The 20,686-nt window shown below is 45.3% G+C and overlaps 1 protein-coding gene across 1 annotated transcript in view; it reads right to left on the bottom strand.

The window, feature by feature from the left end:
- Nucleotides 1–808: 808 nt before the first annotated feature.
- RNF121 (ring finger protein 121) overlaps nucleotides 809–20,686 on the bottom strand; it is a 94,396-nt gene continuing 74,518 nt past the window's right edge. Inside the window, exons 6-9 of the mRNA XM_059068757.2 lie at nucleotides 18,365–18,485; nucleotides 4,463–4,596; nucleotides 3,724–3,825; nucleotides 809–2,181 (exon numbers count right to left, since the gene is read on the bottom strand). Coding sequence (XP_058924740.1) covers nucleotides 2,061–2,181; nucleotides 3,724–3,825; nucleotides 4,463–4,596; nucleotides 18,365–18,485 — 478 coding nt within the window. The 3' untranslated portion in view covers nucleotides 809–2,060. The remainder of the gene's footprint in view (nucleotides 2,182–3,723; nucleotides 3,826–4,462; nucleotides 4,597–18,364; nucleotides 18,486–20,686) is intronic.

Genomic DNA, 20,686 nt, shown 5'->3' with positions numbered 1-20,686 from the left:
CTGCTGCAATCCCAAGGGTTTTGTATGCGTGTCGTGTGCGTGTGTATGTATAAAAATCAGACTCATTCCCAATTAGACGTGGAGACTAAAAGTCAACTCCTCTTCTCCAGGGCTCTAGCTGACATTTTCATCTTCTCAGTTCCTCCCCCGACCGCCTGCCCCAGGAGCTTCTGTGCTGTTAGATGCAGAGAAACTCCTCCCTAGGAACACCAGTGTCTCCAGCAGTTAGGTCAGGAGGCAAAGCTGCCCAGGACTTCAGAGACACAGTCCTTTGGGGAAGGGGGTGGGGATGCGAGGGAGAGGAGGCAGGACTCTACATGTGAGTGTAACCAAGGCCAGAGTCGGGCTGCTGGGAGGTCATGGGACTCAGGACTGTTGAAGTATGAAGAGACAGCCTTGGACAGCCTGGCCTCGGTTCTCACATGAGCCTGATGCAGGGAGGGGTAGGGGGGACAAAAGTGAAAGGATGTTCCCTGTCACCATTCCACTCTCTGAGGATGAGCCCACTGACATGGGGACCTCGGAAGCCACAGCTGGGTAAGAGAAGCCAAAGCTGAGAGTGACCCACGAGAGGGGTGGTGGTGGCAGGGCACTGACCTCAGGTGGTGAGGACAGTCACCCAGCGATGGCACAGGGCACCTTCTGCTACAGGACGAAAGCCCGTCATTCCACCTTGCTCAGGGATGTTGGGCAGGGCCAACCACCCCCAGGCCCTGGCTCTCAAATGGGAAGAGCAAGAGGCAGCAAGGGCCAGGCACCCACGGGGACTGTAGGGAAAGAGGTGGGAAGAAGAAAAGCAAGATGGATGTTCAGCTTTCCAACCCAGCTCACGGAGCTTTATTCAGAATGGATGACAAGATCCTGCTTGGTTCTTACTGCACTTGAAGGGCCATATTCCCTAGGAACCCAGCACGGAAGGCCCACGTTTGCCCTCCCACTTCCTTCAAAACTCCTAGGACCAGGGCTGGGGTCTACCTGGATCCCCTTTTCAGAACCCATACTTACCTGGTCCTGACCCTCTTCCCACCCACCTCACCACTTGTGTTGCCAGGCCCAGGCAGGACTCATGGATGACAAGGCTGGCATGAGGATATTCCTTGGGCTGGGAATCCCCCGGCAGCTTCAAGGGAACAATGTCTGACCACAGGAAGAAGTCTCACATCTGTCATAGTTCTTCTACCACGCACGCACGCACGCGCGCGCACACACATACACACACACACACACACACACAGTCCGACTGTCAGGGAAGGAAGTGATGTGGCAGTGACCTTCAGCACGTCACCACTTCTGGGCAGAGGATCAGCTTGCACAAGCGGCCCTCAGTCACCGCTGCCAGCAGTAACCCCTGTGGCCCATCTATGTATAGATGGTCTCTGTTCTTGGCTGAGTACAGCCCCGCTTAGTGGCAGGTTCCCCAAGCTGCTACAGCTCTGGTCACCCCCACACAAATCCCCGATGAATTCCGAGGTCCTAGAGCTTCCCTTGCTGCAAAAGTTATGACAAGGTTCCACTTGTCTCCACCAGCCTACGGCCCCCAACGGGGAAGACGGAGTCAGACAACGCCCACCTGTGGCCTTAGCCAGGGAGGACGGAGGACACCTCACTCCTCAGTGCTCATCAGTGGCACTGGCCGGAGCTCCGTGGCTCTTCCACACTGAGTATACCAGGCTCAAGCCCCACATACGGAAGGAAGGGGAGGCGGGCTGTGGCTCTCAGCCAGAGAAGAGATGGCTCCTTTACACCAAAAATGTTGTGGCTCTGCTCCTGCCCTGCTCAAGCAGGGAGGCTGAGGCCTGGAGGAATTGGGGCGATTCCTATGCTCCACAATAAAAAAGGTTTTTAAATATATTCATCAAAATAGTTTTCTTTTAAAAAGCCCCCCACTGCTGACAGCCCCACCTGCTGGCTCTCCATCATATCCCTCCCCAGCCCGGACATAGCCGGAGGGGTCCTGAGTGGCCCGAGTGCCCCTTTGAGTCTTTCCCACCCAGGAGGTCTTGGAGGGCAGGGAGGAGAGTGCCCTGAGGTCCATGGTGGGTGGATGCTCTTCTTCCTGACTATTCCAGGCCCAGGATATAGTTGATGCCTTGCACCAGGCCAATGATGACAGGCTGCCAGGCTACCAAGTATCGAAGCCAGTCCAGCAGTTGCCCGTACATGACATGAGGCCTCTCCCAGCTGTCACTGCGTCAAAGAAAAGAGGTTACGTGTTCAAGTTGCTAAGGTTGGTCTAGGGGATGGGTGAGAGGGTCTGCCTACACTTTCCAGATGCTCCACAGAAATGGGCCTACAGAGAAAGGAAGCTGCTTTCTAGAAAGCCCCACCCAGCCCCTCTATGTTGGAATGCAGGGCTAAACCCAGAGAAAGGGGGCAGGAGGGCAGAGGGGAGCAGTGCAGAAGATTGGACAGATGCGGGCGAGGGTGGAGGGGTGAAACTAAGCTCTCCATGACCAACATGCAGACAGGGCTCCGCATAACCTTCTAAGATTGGACCGCCAGTGTGCCCGAGACTGCTGTAGATTATGGGTGATGATGGCATCAGGGAGGTGGGAGTGGGATAAGGTAACCCAAAGGTTCTTGCAATGTCCAAAATGGGAGGTTTTCTAGGTCAAGGAAGGGATTGAGTCTCGGGACAGAGGCACGAGGGAGCAGAGCAAGAGGCTGGTCATAGGGTATAACCCCAAGCAAAGGCTCTAAGGAATCCCCACCCAAGGGCACTGAGCACCAGGCCCTACTGAGGCCAAGCGGCCCCTGGAGATAAGTCCCTTCCTTTCACTTTACAGCTAACTGCCAGGCAAGACATGGAGAGGGAGCCTGGGAAACCAGCTCTGGGGGAAGCACAGGTTGAACTTCATGAGACTACGGGGAATCCCTCTGAAGGCATCAGAAAGCACAGCCGGGCCCAGTCCTGAGAACTAAGGGAAGCCCCAAACCTCAGTTTGACCATGGAGTTACTAAACCGTTCCTGAACTAGACCCTGGAAGAACCAAGCAAGGAATCTTAAAGGGGAACACAGTGGCCCCGTATGGCCCAGCTAGTGTCCAGGGGACAGGGAACCCTGGTGCAGAGAGGAAGGGCAGCTAGGAGAAGTCCCTGGATCCCAAGGGAAATGGGGGGTGGGGTGGCCGAAGAAGTGGCTGGGCACTTTCTGACAGACAGGCTGTGGGGAGGAAGCGGAGGCTGAAGGCAAAGTGGGGAGGGGCAGCTCAGAGGAGCACAGGTCCTGTGTTCAGGTGGATGGGGACAGGGGCCCCCACCATCCCTGTACCTTGCAGGCCCTGCACAGGCACAGAGTTGGTCTCCAGCCCTGCCTGTCACAGGTAAGGCACGACCCATTAGTTATATCACCTTGAACAAATTATTCAATCTTTAAACTGTTTCACTGGTAAAATGAGGATAATATTACCCAGGTCATAAAGCTCTAGAGAATCAAGTGAGCTAATACAAGTAAAGCACTTAGCACAGTACCAGGCACATAGTAAGCAAGGAGTAAATGGTAGCTGCTATCACCACTGATTTACCCTTGAGGAATCCTGAACCAAGAGGAGAAGCTGAGCTGCTGGTCCCACATCCCACCCACTTCCCACGACCACAAGCCACATGGACTGGTGGGCAGCAGCCAGGCTGGGGGCAGGAGGGAGGGCCCCAAGACCCACCCGGATGCAGGCCAGTACTTTCTTACCACTGCCCACTCCCAAAAAGACTCCAAACAAAGGATACGGGTTGCTGAACATCCTCTTGAGGTCTACCTTCTCTTTGCAGTAGGGACACGTCTGCTTCTTTCCCACAATGCACCAGCCGCGGATGCAGAACTCGTGGAATCTGAGCACCACTGGTCAAGGGAAATGGTGGGCGGCCAGGATGGCACTCCAGCCCCATGCCAGTCGTCAAGTTGTCCAGGCCCTAGCTCTGGAGGAAGGTTCAAGTCCTGGCTTCACCTCTTACCAGTTGTATAATCTTGGGCAAGTCCCTTCTCTCTGACCCTGCTTTGTCATATGTGAAGTGAGGATAATGAACTCTGCCTTCCAGGGCTGTTATGGGGAAAAACGGAGATAGCACATGGCACAGAATGGGAGCTGAGTAAGGACGTGGTAAATGTCACAAGTGCTATTCAGGCGGATTTGATTCTGAAACTGAGGGAGCCAGTTAGAGGATGTTTCTCCCCTGTGACTGACCCAGTCTCGGGGCAGCTAGTGCAGCTGCAGGCTCCTTTCTGATCCAGCCAGGCTACATGTAAGAGTGGCTCCCGTCTGTGAGAAGGAGCAAAGGAGGCAGCCGTTTCTACTCCTGGGGGTTGGCTTCCCTAGCAGAGGACATCACCCAAATGTCTGCTCCTTGTGACTCCCCTACCTTCAAAGTTCTGGACAGCACGCCCAGGGTCATGACCACTCCCTTCCCTCCCTGACTGGAGTGTGCACGTGGCAAGAGAGACGTGGCCCAGGAGCTCCAGGCAGGATACACATGATTGCAAGACAGCCTATACGTGTTCTCGATGATGCCCTCTTCACTGACATCCACAAAGATCTGCTGCCCACACACGGCACACACACTGTCCGAGAGGTGTTTGGTGGGCATGCCCGACTCACTGTAGAACTGGGAGAGAAGAGCAGGAGGAAAAGACAGAAAAGACGTGAGAATCAGCCAAAGTGGGAAGGTATCACAGAGGCCTTAGGTCTTCTGTAGAGGAGACGACACCGTAGGGGGAGTCCCCAGAGCTAGAGAATATCTCATACACCAGATCGCCCTCATCTTTGCTGGGCAGATGGGTGAAAGGAAGTCAGATCTGATAGGACCTGAATACTGGGAGGGTCGGCATCAGGGACAAGGAGACTGGGAAAAAGAAGGGCTCAGGGTTGGTGACTGGGAGCTACTACATCAGCGAAGCCACTGTGCAGCCAGATTATGGTTCCATCAGAGATGGGCAACATCTCTTCTCCAAGATTCAAAACAGTGAAACACCTGGTGCAATGCTAGTTTGTTGACAAGGGCATTCTCAGACACTTTTGGCAGCAGCAAAAGAGGTTCAACCCTTTTGGACAGCATTTGGCATGATGTCTCAAACTGTCACACCATTTATCCCATTAATTTCACCTTAAGGAATTTAAAGGAGTAAAAATATCAAAAAAGCTTCATGCATACAGATACTCATTTAAGTGTTATTTATAATTAAAGAAGCAAAGAGTTTGGCAATTCCTCAAAAAGTCAAATGTGGAATTACCATATGACACAGCAATTCCATTCTTAGGTACATACTCCTAAAGAATAAAAACAGAGACTAACCACACACTTGTATACTAATGCTCATAGCAGCATTATTCACAAATAGCCAAAAGGTGTAAACAACCCAAGTGTCTGGAAACAGAAGCATGGATAAACAAAATGGGGTCTATCCCTCCAATGAAATGTTATTCAGTCGTAAGAGTAATGAAGTTCTGATACATGCTACAACGTGCAGGCACCTTGGAAATATTACACTAAGTAAAATAAGTCAGACACAAAAGGATAAACATTGTATATGATTGCATTTATATAAAATATCTACAATAGGCAAATTCATAGACAGAAAATAGATTAGAGGTAACCAGCGGTGGGAAGAGGAAATGGGGAGTTACTGTCTAATGGGCACAGTCTCTGTGTGGAGTGATGAAAAATTTTGGAAGTAGACAGTACATTTAAGGATGGCTAAAATGGTGAATTTTACATTGCATATATTTTATTTAAAAAAATAAAAAAACAAAAACAAGCAAAGAAATGGAAATAACCATAAATGACCAACAATAGAAGAATGCCTCAATAAATTATACTCAAGGGACTAGAGAGGTGGTGGGTCAACTGAAGCTTGAGATATAACACTGAGTGTCAAAAGCAGGGTACAAAATTGGAGGCACGGTATTATTGGTAATATATATGTAAAGACAATCCAAATCTATCAAAAGATCAGAAGGAAATTTATGAGAATATTCACACCAGTGATGTCTTGGTAGTAGGATTATAGGTGATTTTTTTCTTTTGCATATTTTTCTGTACTCAAATTTTCCTTAATGAACATATATTACAGGCAAACCTCAGAGATATTGAGGGCTCGGTTCCAGAACACCACAATAAAGCAAGTCACGTAGATTTTTTGGTTTCCAAGTGTATTTAAACATTATGTTTATACTTACTGTAGTCTATTAAGTGTGCAACAGCATTATGTCTAAAACACCAATTACAATAGTAACATCAAAGATCACAGGTCAGCATAACAAATATAATAATAATGAAAAAGTTCGAAATATTTTAAGAATCACCAAAATGTGACACACAGACACAAAGTGAGCAAATGCTGTTGGAAAATGGTGCTGATAGACTTGCTTGATGCAGGGCTGTCACAAACCCCCAATTTGTAAACAAAGCAAAACAAACACAATTATCTGTGAAGCGCAATAAAGGAAAGCACAATAAAATGAGGTATGCCCATACTTTAAAAGATTATGTATTACCATGGTTAATCACAATGGATAACCAATTTCATGCTCCAAAAAGAAATTCCAAATTTTGCATACTTTCCTTGTGGTTTATTGTTAAATAGCTACAGAGCATTTCCCCTTCACCCCAAGGAGAAAAGACTTGAATTTTATTTGTTGAAATAGTCTAAGACCTATTTTTTTTTCTTTGCACTGTCCTAAAAATTATGGTAAAACACACATAACACAGAATTTACCATCTTAACTATTTTATTTTATTTTATTTTATTTATTTATTTATTTTGGTACGCGGGCCTCTCACTGCTGTGGCCCCTCCCATTGTGGAGCACAGGCTCCAGACGCACAGGCTCAGCGGCCACGGCTCATGGGCCCAGCCGCTCCGCGGCATGTGGGATCCTCCCGGACCAGGGCATGAACCCCTATTCCCTGTATCGGCAGGCGGACTCTCAACCACTGCGCCACCAGGGAAGCCCTTAACTATTTTAAAATATATAGTTTGGTAATGTTAATAAGTATATTCACATTGCTGTGCAGCTAATCTCCAGAACTTTCACATCTTGCAAAACTGTAAAATGAATTTTTAGAAAGGATTCTGCATTTATTATTACAATTTTATCTGCACCTATAAGGGAAATAGATTATACTTAGCCTTTCTGTATTTTCTTAACTTGAGTTTGCTCTGTTTTTTATTTCCAAGCGACTGTCTTCTGAAAAAGCCACAGCCCTGAAGTTGGGTGAGGGATAGCAGTGGAGGAGGGGTGGGCATACAGGTGCTAGAATAGGGAGTAGGGAGGATGGTGACAGCTACACCTGCCAGAACCTCTGCTCAACATGGGGGCATCTCTGACTCCAAGCTGCCCTTATGAGAAATGGCCTCTTCTTGACTCCCAAGAGTCTTCAAGCATAGAAGGTAGAACCACACCACCCCAAGAATCCATGAATAGAGAGCTTCCTGCCTTCACCCCCACCTCATTGTCTTACAAAACTGTCTGAAGTGGCTCAAGGTGAGCTCGTTACTATCACAGAACACCAGAGCAGCCCTGTCCCTGGGGAAACCAAAGCCCAGAAAGGAAAGAAACTAGCTGTGACGAGAACCCAGCCCCTCTGACTCCTAACCCAAGTTCTACCCAAGACGTCCATTAACATCTGCTGAACACTGCAGAAAGATCAGCTACTTAGCTCACTGAGAGCCAGTAATTCAAAAGGTTCTGATATGTTTATCGAGAGTGCAAAAGGATAAGCAAGAGTGAGGGCAGAGCCAAACCTGTGGGAGCACACTAACTGCAACTCTCCAAAGCTGGAATCTGAATGTTAGTGTTGAGGGGACCTCTGAGAAACACTTCTCCAGTGCTCAAGAGGCTTATGGCTCTGAAATATGTCTGGCTTAGAATTTCTAGGCACATCAACTGAACAAAGAGAAAAGAGGCCAAGAAGTCTGGGTCCAGCTCTGGCTCTGAGGCCCTGCACAATCATGCAGCACAGGAACATGGCCACTCACTCTGGCCCACAGCATTGGCAGTGAAATAAGTGGGAACACCTCAACTCAGGGAGATGGGTGAGAGCTCTGAGGAAGAGCTTCACCTCAAATCATCCTTGAGTTCTGCCCCAAGACACTGGGGCAAGGGATACAGGATGCAAGAGAACTTGGATGAGGTAATGAGAGTAGGAGGGACGCCCAGGAAAATGTCTATTAGGCCCCTAGCTTCTGGAGTTCTCCCCGCAAGCTAATATGGCAACAGGATGGCAGGGTCAAATCCCACAAAGTTTCAACAAAGTTATCAGGTAAGCCTGTCAAGTCAGGAAGGGCCCAGCAACCCCGTGGTTTGCAGAACCCACAGAGACTGTATCAGGAGGCACTGAGGCTGAGTAGGGTAAAGTACAGGGAGGCAGATTTCAGTTTAACCTCAAGAGCCTGATGCCTCAGTGTGGAAAGGGCTCAAGGGGCCACATAATTTGTCAGGATTAGACACACCACATTTCCATCCTCTGTCACTTACTATCTTGATGACCTTGAGCAAGCCACCCAAACTCTTCTTTCCTTCCATCAGAATATATTGGGCAACTACTAAGAAACAGCCACTGGACTGGATCCTTGGACTAGAATGCTGGAAAAACACAGACCTGGCCTCTGTCCTCATGAAACCTACAGCTAAGGGAGACTGACATGAAAAAAATAAGTATTTGAGGAAAAAGAACAAAGCAGGAATCATAACCCTCTCAGACTTCAGACAATACTACAAAGCTACATAATCAAAACAGTGTGGTACTGGCACAAAAACAGACATACAGATTAGTGAAACAGAATAGAGAGCCCAGAAAAAACCCACATACCTATGGTCAATTAATCTTTGACAAAGGAGGCAATAATATAAAATGGGAAAAAGTCAGTCTCTTCAGCAATTGGTGCTGGGAAAGTTGGACAGCTGCATGTAAATCAATGAAGTTAGAACACTCCCTCACACCACGCACAAATATAAACTCAAAATGGCTTAAAGACTTAAACATAAGATATGATACCATAAAACTCCTAGAAGAGATCATAGGCACAATATTCTCTGACATAAATCATACCAATGTTTTTCTTAGGTCAGTCTCCCAAGGCAACAGAAATAAAAACAAAAATAAACAAATGCAACCTAATCAAACGTATGAGCTTTTGCACAGCAAAGGAAACCATTTTAAAAAACACAAAAAGACAACCTACAAAATGGGAGAAAATATTTGCAAACAATGCAACCAACAAGGGCTTGATTTCCAAAAAATACAAACAGCTCATACAACTCAACAACAAAAAAAACAAACAACCCAATGGAAAAATGGGCAGAAGACCTAAATAGACATTTCTCCAAAGAAGACATACAGATCAGGACTTCCCTTGTGGCACAGTGGTTAAGAATCCGCTTGCCAATGCAGGGGACACAGGTTCGATCCCTGATCCGGGAGGATCCCATATGCCACGGAGCAACTAAGCCCGTGCTCCACAACTACTGAGCCCACGTGCCACAACTACTGAAGCCCGTGCGCTGCAACAAGAGAAGCCACCACAATGAGAAAACCATGCAATGCAACGAAGAGTGGCCCCCACTCGCCACAACTAGAGAAAGCCCACGCACAGCAACAAAGACCCAACGCAGACAAAAATAAATTTATTTTAAAAAAGAAGATATACAGATGGCCAATAGGCACATGAAAACGTGCTCAACACTGCTAATTATTAGAGAAATGCAAATCAAAAATACAATGAGGTGGGCTTCCCTGGTGGTGCAGTGGTTAAGAATCTGCCTGCCAATGCAGGGGACACGGCTTTGAGCCCTGGTCCAGGAAGATCCAACATGCCATGGAACAACTAAACCCGTGTGCCACAACTACTGAAGCCTGTGTGCCCTAGAGCCCATGCTCTGCAACGAGAAGCCACCGCAATAAGAAACCCGCGCACCGCAACGAAGAGTAGCCCCCACTCGCTGCAACTAGGGAAAGCCCATGCGCAGCAACAAAGCCCCAACGCAGCCAAAAATAAATAAATTTATTTAAAAAAAGAAGATATACAGATGGCCAATATGTACATGAAAAGGTGCTCAACATTGCTAATTATTAGAGAAATGCAAATCAAAAATACAATGAGGTGGGCTTCTCTGGTGGTGCAGTGGTTAAGAATCTGCCTGTCAATGCAGGAGACGTGGCTTTGAGCCCTGGTCCAGGAAGACCCCACATGCTGCAGAACAACTAAACCCGTGAGCCACAACTACTGAAGCCTGTGTGCCCTAGAGCCCGTGCTCTGCAACAAGAGAAGCCACCACAATGAGAAGCCTGCACACCACAACGAAGAGTAGCCACCACTTGCCGCAACTAGGGAAAGCCCAAGTGCACCAACAAAGACCCAGAGCAGCCAAAAATAAATAAACAAATAAATATATTTTTTTTAAAAAAGAAACATCTCCAGTGCCTCTTCCTGTGTGATTCTTCTTTATAAAAAAACAACAAAACAAAACAAACAAAAACTATAATGAGGTACCACCTCACATCGGTCAGAATGGTCATCATCAAAAAATCTACAAACAGGGCTTCCCTGGTGGCACAGTGGTTGAGAGTCTGCCTGCCAATGCAGGGGACACGGGTTCGTGCCCTGGTACGGGAGGATCCCACGTGCCGCGGAGCGGCTGGGCCCTTGAGCCATGGCCACAGAGCCTGTGCGTCTGGAGCCTATGCTCTGCAGCGGGGGAGGCCGCAGTGGTGAGAGGCCCGCGTATCACCAAAAAAATATATATATATATCTACAAACAATAAGTGCTGGTGTGGAGAAAAGGGAACCCTCTTACACTGTTTGTGGGAATGTAAATTGGTGCAGCCACTATGGAAAACAGTATGGAGGTTCCTCAAAAAACTAAAAATAGAGTTGCCACATGATCCAGCAATCCCACTCCTGGGCATATATCCAGACAAAACTATAATGTGAAAAGATACATGCACCCCTTATGTCCACAGTGGCACTATTTACAAAAGCCAAGACATGGAAACAACCTAAATGTCCATCAACTGATGAATGGACAAAGAAGATGTGGTACATATATACACAATGGAATATTACTCGGCCATCAAAAAGAATGAAATAATGCCACTTGCAGCAACATGGATGGATCTAGAGATTATCATACTAAGCGAAGTAAGTCAGAAAGAGAAAGACAAACACCATGTGGTATCACTTATATGTGGAATCTAAAATACAATACAAATCAATGTATCTATGAAACAAAACCAGACTCACAGGTATAGAGAACAAACTTGTTGCCAAGGGGTAGGGGGGATAGGGGAAGGAAGGAATGGGAGTTTGGGATTAGCAGAGGCAAAATATTATGTATAGGATGGATAAACAACAAGGATAAACAAGGTCCTACAGATAGCACAGGGAACTATATTCAATTTCCTGTGACAAACCATAGTGGAAAAGAATATGAAAAAACTGAGTCACTTTCCTGTACAGAAGAAATTAACACAACATTGTAAGTCAACTATACTTCAAAAAAATTTTTTTAAATTTATATAAAATGAGAACTAATTATTTAAAAGGCATTAAAAGGGATATCAAAGAACACTGCAATGAAGGGGTTTCCTAACTAAACCTAGGTCATCTGAGGAGGCTTCCTCAAGGGAGTGGCATTTTAGGCTGAGAGGTAAAGGATAGGTGGGAGTTTGTTAGATGAAGAGAGGCAGAAGTGACAAGGGAGGCCCTGGGGCAGGAAGGACCTGGTGCACTTGAGAAACTGAAAGGAACCTAATGCCCTTATGGCTGCGTGGAGGATCTTGGACTTGAAATGAGAAGTCATCTAAAGGCTTTATTTAAGTACAGAGTAACATGATCAGACTCATATTTTAAAAGAGCACTCTGTCTTCTTTGTGAAAAATGGATTGGAGATGAGGCCAAAATGGATTCAGAGAGACCAGCTAAGAGACAGTTACAATTCTTTAAATGCTGTATGGGGGCCTGTGCTAAGGTGATGTCTTGGGCTAATTTGATGGCAGTAAAAATTGAGAGAAGTGGACAGACTGTTGATACCAGAGACAGCTGAATAGTAAAGGTCTGGAGTTCAGAAGAGAGTTTTGGATTAGAGATCTGGAAGCCGTGGAAGAAGAAAAGGGAAATACCTAGGCGAAGAGCAGAGAAGATGGTTTAGCCTTGAGCTCAGAGGAACAATAACATTTAAGGGGATGGAAAGTTAGCAGAGGAGACAGAAAATACCAGAGAGATAGAAAGAAAACCAGGACAGTGTAATGTCACAAAATCCAAGGGGGGAAAACCTTTTTAAGAAGGAAGCAATGCTGAGTCAACTGAGCTGATGACTGCTGAGATCAGAATCAATCCACCAGAATGAGTGACACAGAGTCACCGGTGACCTAAGTAAGAGTCACTTCAGAAGACGGGCATGAGCCGAGGCCAGTTAGAATAGGCCAAGGATAAGTGAAACGTGATAAAAAAGGAAACAGGAACTTTCTACAAGTTTAGCTGTGAGCGACAGGAAATGGCTCAGTAGCTAGAAGTGAAAGTGGGTCAAAAAAAGGGTATTTTTGAAAAAGAACACTTAAAAGGTTAAATGGAAGAGCCCAGTAGAGGGAGAAGGTGAAGTCATGGGTGAGAAAGGAAGTCAACAGCATATCAGGTCCCTGATGAGCAGGCAGGAGGTGTGGAATCCAGAGCACAGGTAGGGCTGGCCTCTGATGGGAGAAAGGACACTTATTCCACTGTTATTGGAGGGAAGGAGAAGATGGGTGCAAACAGGAGCAGATCTGTAGATATGGTGTCAGGAATTGTGGGGATTCCTGTTTGGTTTCTAGTTGCTCAGGTAAATAGGAGGCGAGGTCATCTGCTGAGAATGAAGGGACAGAAGGAAGGGGTGTGAGAGGTTTGAGAGTAGAGAAGGTTTGAAACAAGTTACTCAAAGTGGGAGAGTAAGCTCTTCAGATGAACAGAGTCATATTTCTCCTTTGTAGGACAGGAACACTACCCCCGGCCTCACATGGTATTAGGAAGACACACTGAGAAAACACACAAAACCCCAGCACAGGAGCTTGCAATGTAGTAGGTGCTCAGGATGTATGAGTTCTAATCCACACCACTGACCATCACAGGAAATGTGTGCCAAGAAAGCCTAGTGGGCTCTTCTGGGCCACCCCCTCGACTAGTAAGGAGACTAATGCCCAAGAAGGAAAGCCTCACTCGAGGCCAGAGAGAGCTGGTGGCAGGGCTGAGCTGGCTCCCAGTCAGTTCAAGTAGATGATTTCAGAAATACCTGTTGAAAAATTGAATAAAATACCCACTTCCAGGATTATAGTGGAGGAGATTCCATATCACAGAGTGGTCTAAGATAGCTTCAGACAATAGATGGCGTTAAGAGAGAACTGGCAAGTAATCATGGTTGATGACTTGTATATGTCTTGCTTTGTGTGTTGAGTATGATGAAGATACAAAGACAAATTCTACAAGGACCCTGTGCTCCAGGTGATTACAGGCATAAAATACGTGGTCGTACAGCATAGCAGGACTGTATAGTAGGTACTTAATAAATGGTAGCTATCATCATCACTGTCATCATCATCATCATCATCATCATGTGAGTGTGTCTGCCATGGGCCAGGCTACTCTGCAAAGTGTTTGACATTAACCCATTTTTTCCTTACCACAATTCTATAAGGCTGGCAATACTATTATAGCTAAGAGAACAAGATCAGAGAGGTAAAGCAACTTGCTCAAGAGTATACAGATAATTAAAAGTGGAGGAGAACTTGAAACCAGGTCTGTCTGACTCTAACCTCCTGGCTCTTTCTACTACTTCAAGTCAGATGAATGAGCAGAGAGTCCTGTCCTCACATTATCTGGGGCTGCTGAGGATCCAGGAAGCAGTAAATCTGGGGCACAGTAAATCTGGGGCACAGCAATTTGCTCAGGAGATAGAAAATGTGAGGCAGGACACCTGGTCCAATGCAGCACAAACAACGTGTTACTACGCTGCCTGCCCAATCACTCTCGCAGAGGAGGAAGCCCCAGAAATAAGCTTATTTCACAATCCCCCACTCCCCCACCTCACCCCACCCCAACATGACTTTTGGGTGTGAATAGAAACTAGACTGACTGGCTGTCACAAGCTTATGACCTCACAGTAACCAGCTGGAAAACACAGACACCATCCATGATTCCCTTGAATTGACCTGACTCAACAAAACAGTTACAAACACTGCATATGAGTCCACTTATATGAGGCATCTAGAGTGGTCAAATTCATAGAGACAGAAAGTAGAATGACTGTTGCCAGGGGCTGGGGAGAGTGGGGATTGGGGAATTATTGTTTAATGGGTATAAAGCTTCAGTTTTGAAAAATGAAGAGTGCTATGGATGGATCATGGTGACAGTTGAAGAACAATGTAAATGTATTAATGCTACTGAACTGTACACTTTAAAACGGTTAAGATGGTATATTATGTGTATTTTACCACAATTTTTAAAAAAACAACTAGGGCTACTACTGGAAGTGGGCAGTGGTGCTAGTAAAGGCTGCACTCAGTCACACTCTGTACATTGCAGATGGTTGATAAATAACTGTTGCTTGAATAAATAAATGAATGAGTTGGCCAATGAATGCGTGGAAAGCTGGAGTCTCCTGGCTTCCTCAAATTGCCCTCCCCAAAGCACTGATCAGATTTTGGCTTCAAGGCCAGCCATATTCTTTAAATTCAGGTTGTTGTGGCTCAGGGGCCCAGGTGTTCCTGAGCAGACCAAGGCCCACTTGACCAAAAACATGGGCAGAAATAACAGAGTCTTGGATTTCTTTGGGTTGGAAAGCACTCCAAGGTAGTGCATTCTATCCCTTTATCCCATGTTGGAGCCTCTTCTCCCATATTCCTGCCTGGTCTAATCTCTTGGCATCCTGAGCCCTAGCAGAAGGCCTGTCACTAAGTCTCGGCAATATTTGCTAAGAATATTGGAAAACAACAAATGCGTTAACTCCTGGTGACTCACCCAGTACTATCACAAGCCATCCTAGTCTTCCTGTGATCACCTCAAGATGGGAACCTGGGGAAACAGCAAACTGTTTGTCTATAGTCAGGATCAGCAAGGTCACATTCTGTTGGATAGTTTTCAGAATGACTCCTCTGAAAGAGACAGTTGGATAGAGTGGCTCCTCTGAAAAGGAAAGCCATTCTCAATGTCAATTACCTAGGGAAGAGGTAGATCCTCATGTAAGATACCCTGTGGTATAGGGGAGGGGCAGCATTATTTTTGTCAGGAACACAGGCTCTAGGTCTAGGCATTTGGAGGACTGTAGTTGTCCAGATGTGGATTCTAGTTGGTGCTAAGATGACACTCAGTATACAGAGGTAGGCTGAGAGTTAGATGAGGCAGGGTCTGAAAACCCTGGAAAGCAGGCAGCCTGATAACTTAGATCAACCTCATTCAAATACTCAACAGTTTATTTTCCTGTTATTCATCCTCAACCCTTTAATAAAGCCCAACATGACTGTTTGATTCTGTGCTAAGAGATACAGGGAGGTATGTGGGTTTATCCTTGGGACAGACTGTTGTTGTGGAGTGGTGGGGTAACAAGTGAGATCTCATAAAAGGAAGGAGAGTATGAGGGGTCAGGAGCTAGTATTTGAGGCACTCTCCACCCTAATGAGCAATTCTCCCACCAGGTCTCTTGGTGAAGCTGGAATTTATCATTATTAGGGAATTATCTTATGAGGGATTATCACTTATAATCACTGCAGCACCCAATAATTATTCCCAAGAGCATGGAAAGTGGCCCAGCTCAAATTGCATCTTTGGGAGGCCAATTTAACAATTCTATCTCCCAGAGGAGAAGCTAACTTGTGGATCAATTCTGAGCTCAGAAAAGGGATTCTGTAGATTGGTTATTAGGGACCAACTCAAGGGAATAAAGGCTATGCTTAAATTGGCAGCTGATAATAACCTTGAGATAAAGTTGGCAACAACCTGGGAAAATCAGAGAATTGGTCTTGTAAAAACAGAATGAGAAGAAAAAGAAATCACTAGAGGGTAAAGGACAGGATTCTCTGAAAAGCTGGCTGTGCCACAGAAGCAGTCTCAGTGAACAGCTGCTGTTGAAAGTGAAGTTAGTAATTAGACAATCTCTGCTGTTGAAAGTGAAGTTAGTAATCAGACAATCTCTGCTGTTGAAAGTGAAGTTACTAATTAGACAATCTCTGCTGTTGAAAGCGAAGTTACTAATTAGACAATCTAGGGTCTGGAAATCTCTTCGGGAAGAGCTGAAGTCTACACAAATAGATGAGACAGTGAAATGTTGCTAAAACATAAGACAGTTGTTCAGAAAAGAATCTAATAGGCTGTCTATAAAGTGACCCAATACACTGTTTTCAATTTGATCCATTACAGGAAAAATAAAAATAGTCCCAGGATACTGAGAAAGTCCTAAACCTAAAACTGTACTTGATTAATGTTACCAAAGATAATAGCTGAGTCTTCTGCTTAACATGAATTGTCCTAAGCCTACCAGCCCGTGGCACGAATGAGATCACAGTAGCAGTGACATACAAATTTGCACAGCCAATAGGCCCCCACCTGCAAAACTGCCTCAGACTCAGCAAGAGTTCCTGAGGTGCCTCATAAGAAGTCAGTGCCAAGCTTTCTTGTACTTCTCAACTGGTCTCCACTGATACCTGCCGCCTAAAAGATAGGACTGGTGTCTGGATGCTCCAAGAGAAACTGCTTCCTTGATATTCTCCTAGGGTTTCTCTCCAACCTGCCAAACCTTTTGCTACCTCAGAAGTAGCAAGAACTTCTGAATGCCTTTCAGTCCCCACTCATCAGACAGAACCACACTTATTTCAGCATAGAACTGGAGAAATGTCTATTAAATTTGGAAATATTCCTTCTTATGGCTGTGTCTAATAGGATGATACTCAGATGGGAAGCACTTCTGTGTTGTTCACACAATTACAAAAAGAATGTATTACTTTTACGAACAGCAAACACACAACAGACATTTTGAAAAAAAAGAAATAAGGATATTGAGTTGGGTTTCTTACACTGGCTGTTATTTTACCTATATTTTAAGCTTGAAGAATCTCTGCATGGTCTCCACTTGGTTCTCTGGCAGCATTTCCTATCTCAGCGAAGGATCCAAGGAGTTGCTTGAGTTAGAAATGTCAGCTTTGATACCTACCTTTCTTTCCTTCATGTTTTTTCCTTCAGTCTCCAGAACCAATCTATATCCAAGTCCTGTCAACCTTACCTCCAAAATACCTCTCCAATAGTCCATTTCTCTAACTTTTCACCATCTCTACCCTAATCCAAGCTACCTTCATCTTGCCCAGACTACTGCAATTGTCTCTTAAAGACTAAGTGGGTCACTCTGATCTCTGGACCCCTCTCCAATCTGTTCTCTACCCAAGCAGCCAGAATGATCTTTTCAAAGTGCAAATCTGATTATGTCATTTTCTATCTTAGCCCCCTAGTATTTTTAGTATAAAAATCACAATCTTTCATTTGGCCTCTATGGTTTTTTCTAGCCTAGCCTTTTATTATTCCTCCAGACACTTACACTATAATTCAGCCCTACAACCACATGAGCCTAGTTCCTTAAAAGCTCACCCTTTCTCCCACTACAGGCCTCTTACACATGCTATTTCCTCTACCTGGTATACATTTCACTTTTCACTTCATCTGGTTAACTCTACTCATTGTTTAGGTCAGCTCAATAGTTACATCTTCAGGGAAGCCATCTTTGAGCCCCAAGACTAGGCCAAATGCCACGACTATATTTGTTCATAGTATCATGAACCTCCCCTTCATAGTATTTATTAAAGTTATAATTTTAATAATATAATATCATAAAGTATCATATATAATTTATTTGTGTTTTTATTACTTTAATACCCATCTCTGTCACTAGACAGAGGCATTAAATAAGTATCTGTTCAGTGACTGTTAACTTCCTGCGGGGTAAAGTGATTCTTATAATAGCTTAGAGTTAAAAACTCCAGGGTACATCTGAGATTGGTTTTCCAAATTTTTTTTTTTTGCAGTACGCGGGCCTCTCACTGCTGTGGCCTCTCCCGTTGCGGAGCACAGGCTCCGGAAGAGTAGGCTCAGCGGCCATGGCTCACGGGCCCAGCCGCTCTGCAGCATGTGGGATCTTCCAGGACTGGGGCACAAACCTGTGTCCCCTGCATCGGCAGGCGGACTCTCAACCACTGCGCCATCAGGGAAGCCCTGGTTTTCCAAATTTTAAGGAAGGAATCTCCATACATACCACTCACATCCTGAAGGATTTTGTATGGCTTATCTCTTCCATCAAACAAGTGATGCTATCCTGAACTCTTTGGAGGTGGCAGGAGGCAGTATTAAAGAGACCAAGTGAACTCACCCCTATGGTAGACGCCATGTAGTCTGCACACATTTCTGCAAAGTCCCGCTCAAGTACACCATAGTAGAGGCCATAGAAGAGGAGAGAAATGCCAAAGTCCATGGCATCTTCTGGTTTGATCCTGTAAGGGAAGCAGCATGGCCTGTAAGGCCTGCCCTGAGATGCAACTGCTTTAGATTACTACTCTGGGACACATATGGCAGCATTTAAAGCTGGAAGCTTTAATAGCTGGAGCAAGTGTTGGCAAACTAAAACCAAATCCAGCCTGTTGCCTGTCTGTATATGACCTGTGGGCATCACTTGAACAGCCTAGGACTGGGAGCTGTGAAGACCAAGCCAGGGTATCCCTTGCTGCTCACTTCCCCACTCTGTTTCCAGTGCCTGCCTCCTCTGACTGATGACCATGCTTGCAGCTCCCTAGTTGGCACATCTATGTTGGGGACTCCAATACTGGCAACTGCTATACACTAAGCAGTGGAATTTTCAGTCTGGAAGTTAGCAACTCACTACTGAATTGCCTCACCTCCAGCCAGTTTCCCAAGTTGAAATGGCTGAGCCCGGCACAGCACGAACTGTGTGTCACTGGAGCAGACAGTGAAAAGGATCCCAGGGGTCACCTGCCCCCATCAGGCCCCTCGTTCTGAGAATGTTTCATATGATGGCAAGTGGGCACAAAGTATGTCCACCATCTGAGACAGGCCACGCAGGCAAACAGGGTGGAGCAAGGGAGGAGTTTTCTCTCGTTATATAAGTACCTATATATCATCCTAGAGTTTGCCTTTTGTCCCACAAAGCCTAAAATATTTATTATTTGGCCCTTTACAAAAAAGCTTGCCAACCACAGCTTTAGAAAAGAAAGATGAAGTTAGTAAATATACACATAACAGTTACCATAAAATTTTAACTTGCATCTATACATATTCTGTATTATGTCATCAGTTAAATTTTGGTCCAAGTCTCCTTACTAAGGACAATAGGTCTATAATATTAGGAAGTTTGTTTTAGTAATTCCAGGGACCAACAGTTTGCAAACTTGAGTCTTTAAATGTTTATTATAGAAAACTACCTTTGTTAAAACATTTGTACCATGAACTGTATGTGTTCACTTAAAGTTGTAAATTACATTTAGCTTAGAAAGTTGGATTTGCCCACCAATCTTATAATATTTAACCTACTAACTAGACATCATGATCTTACACCAATTAACCTGATTAGTACCATAAAAATGGTCAAGATTCTCAATTATGTTTTCCTCCTTATACAGTTGATCAAAGTAAAAAAGAAACTGTAATTCTAGAATGAATACCTTTAAAACATAATGGAGAATCTTGGTTTTTACTTTTTTTAACCATACAGGTTAGGAAGATATCTGGAAGTACCTTGGTTTTCTTTGATGAGATGTGTTGACTCCACACTGATAAATTCCTGTAAATATCTGTGGAGCCTATTTATTCTTTCAGCCTGTACTACCTCTGGAAGAAAGAATTCCATGGGTGTCCTCTCACTATATAAAGTAGGACTTATTCCTTTCAGTTTCAGAGATTCCTGCCTACAGTATACCTGGTTTGGGGAAGAGGCCAGTGGTCATGAAGTGAAATTTGAATCCTAAATCTCTAGCTTCAATGCATTGTCCCAGGTTTAAGATTCCTCACAATCCATAGCCTACAGCTGTGGAAACCACATTTCTACCCTTTTCTGCCCTGTTTACTCGCTGTACCCTACAGTCCCAGAGTCCAAGATTACTTGGCTTCTGCCTTAACTGGGGGTGGAGGAAACCTGTATGCTGATACAGACGTTTTGGAAAGCTTACAACAATATGAAGCAACAGCCAGAATCCCACTCCTAGTCATGTACCCTTAGGAAGCAACTCAGCAATGTTATCTGTGACAGCGCTGCACTGAAACGACAACCTACATGACCAACAACGGAGCAGGACTTGAAAGTCCACAGGTTAACTTGTTTCCTGAGATATCTCTTAAAGGTGGAATGTCAGCTGTGTCACGAAGTAGCAATGTTTATATGTTAAACCTGACCTGCGATTAGAACACTGCATCTGGACTGGGAGAGTTTTAAACCTGATGTGTTCCTTGGAGCAGTGGGGCTTCTGGGCCTGGCTGGCTCCCACACTCATCTGTGTGGTCTCATTCCCTCGTATCTCAGCCCTGGGACTATTGTGAGGACTCCTGCAGATGCTGCCCTGATATTTCCTGTCTTGGATCTTCCTAGGTGGATCTGTTGCCAGGTGTGGCCAGCTGTGTCCTATGAGTTCAACTGTCTAGTCCAGGGTCAGCAAACTTTTTCTGTAAAGGTCCAGATTGTAAG

This window comes from Kogia breviceps, chromosome 7, assembly GCF_026419965.1.
Source record: "Kogia breviceps isolate mKogBre1 chromosome 7, mKogBre1 haplotype 1, whole genome shotgun sequence".
Lineage (NCBI taxonomy): Eukaryota > Metazoa > Chordata > Mammalia > Artiodactyla > Physeteridae > Kogia > Kogia breviceps.
The sequence above is the reverse complement of the archived record's forward strand: the minus strand, read 5'-3'. Positions and strand labels throughout refer to the sequence as shown.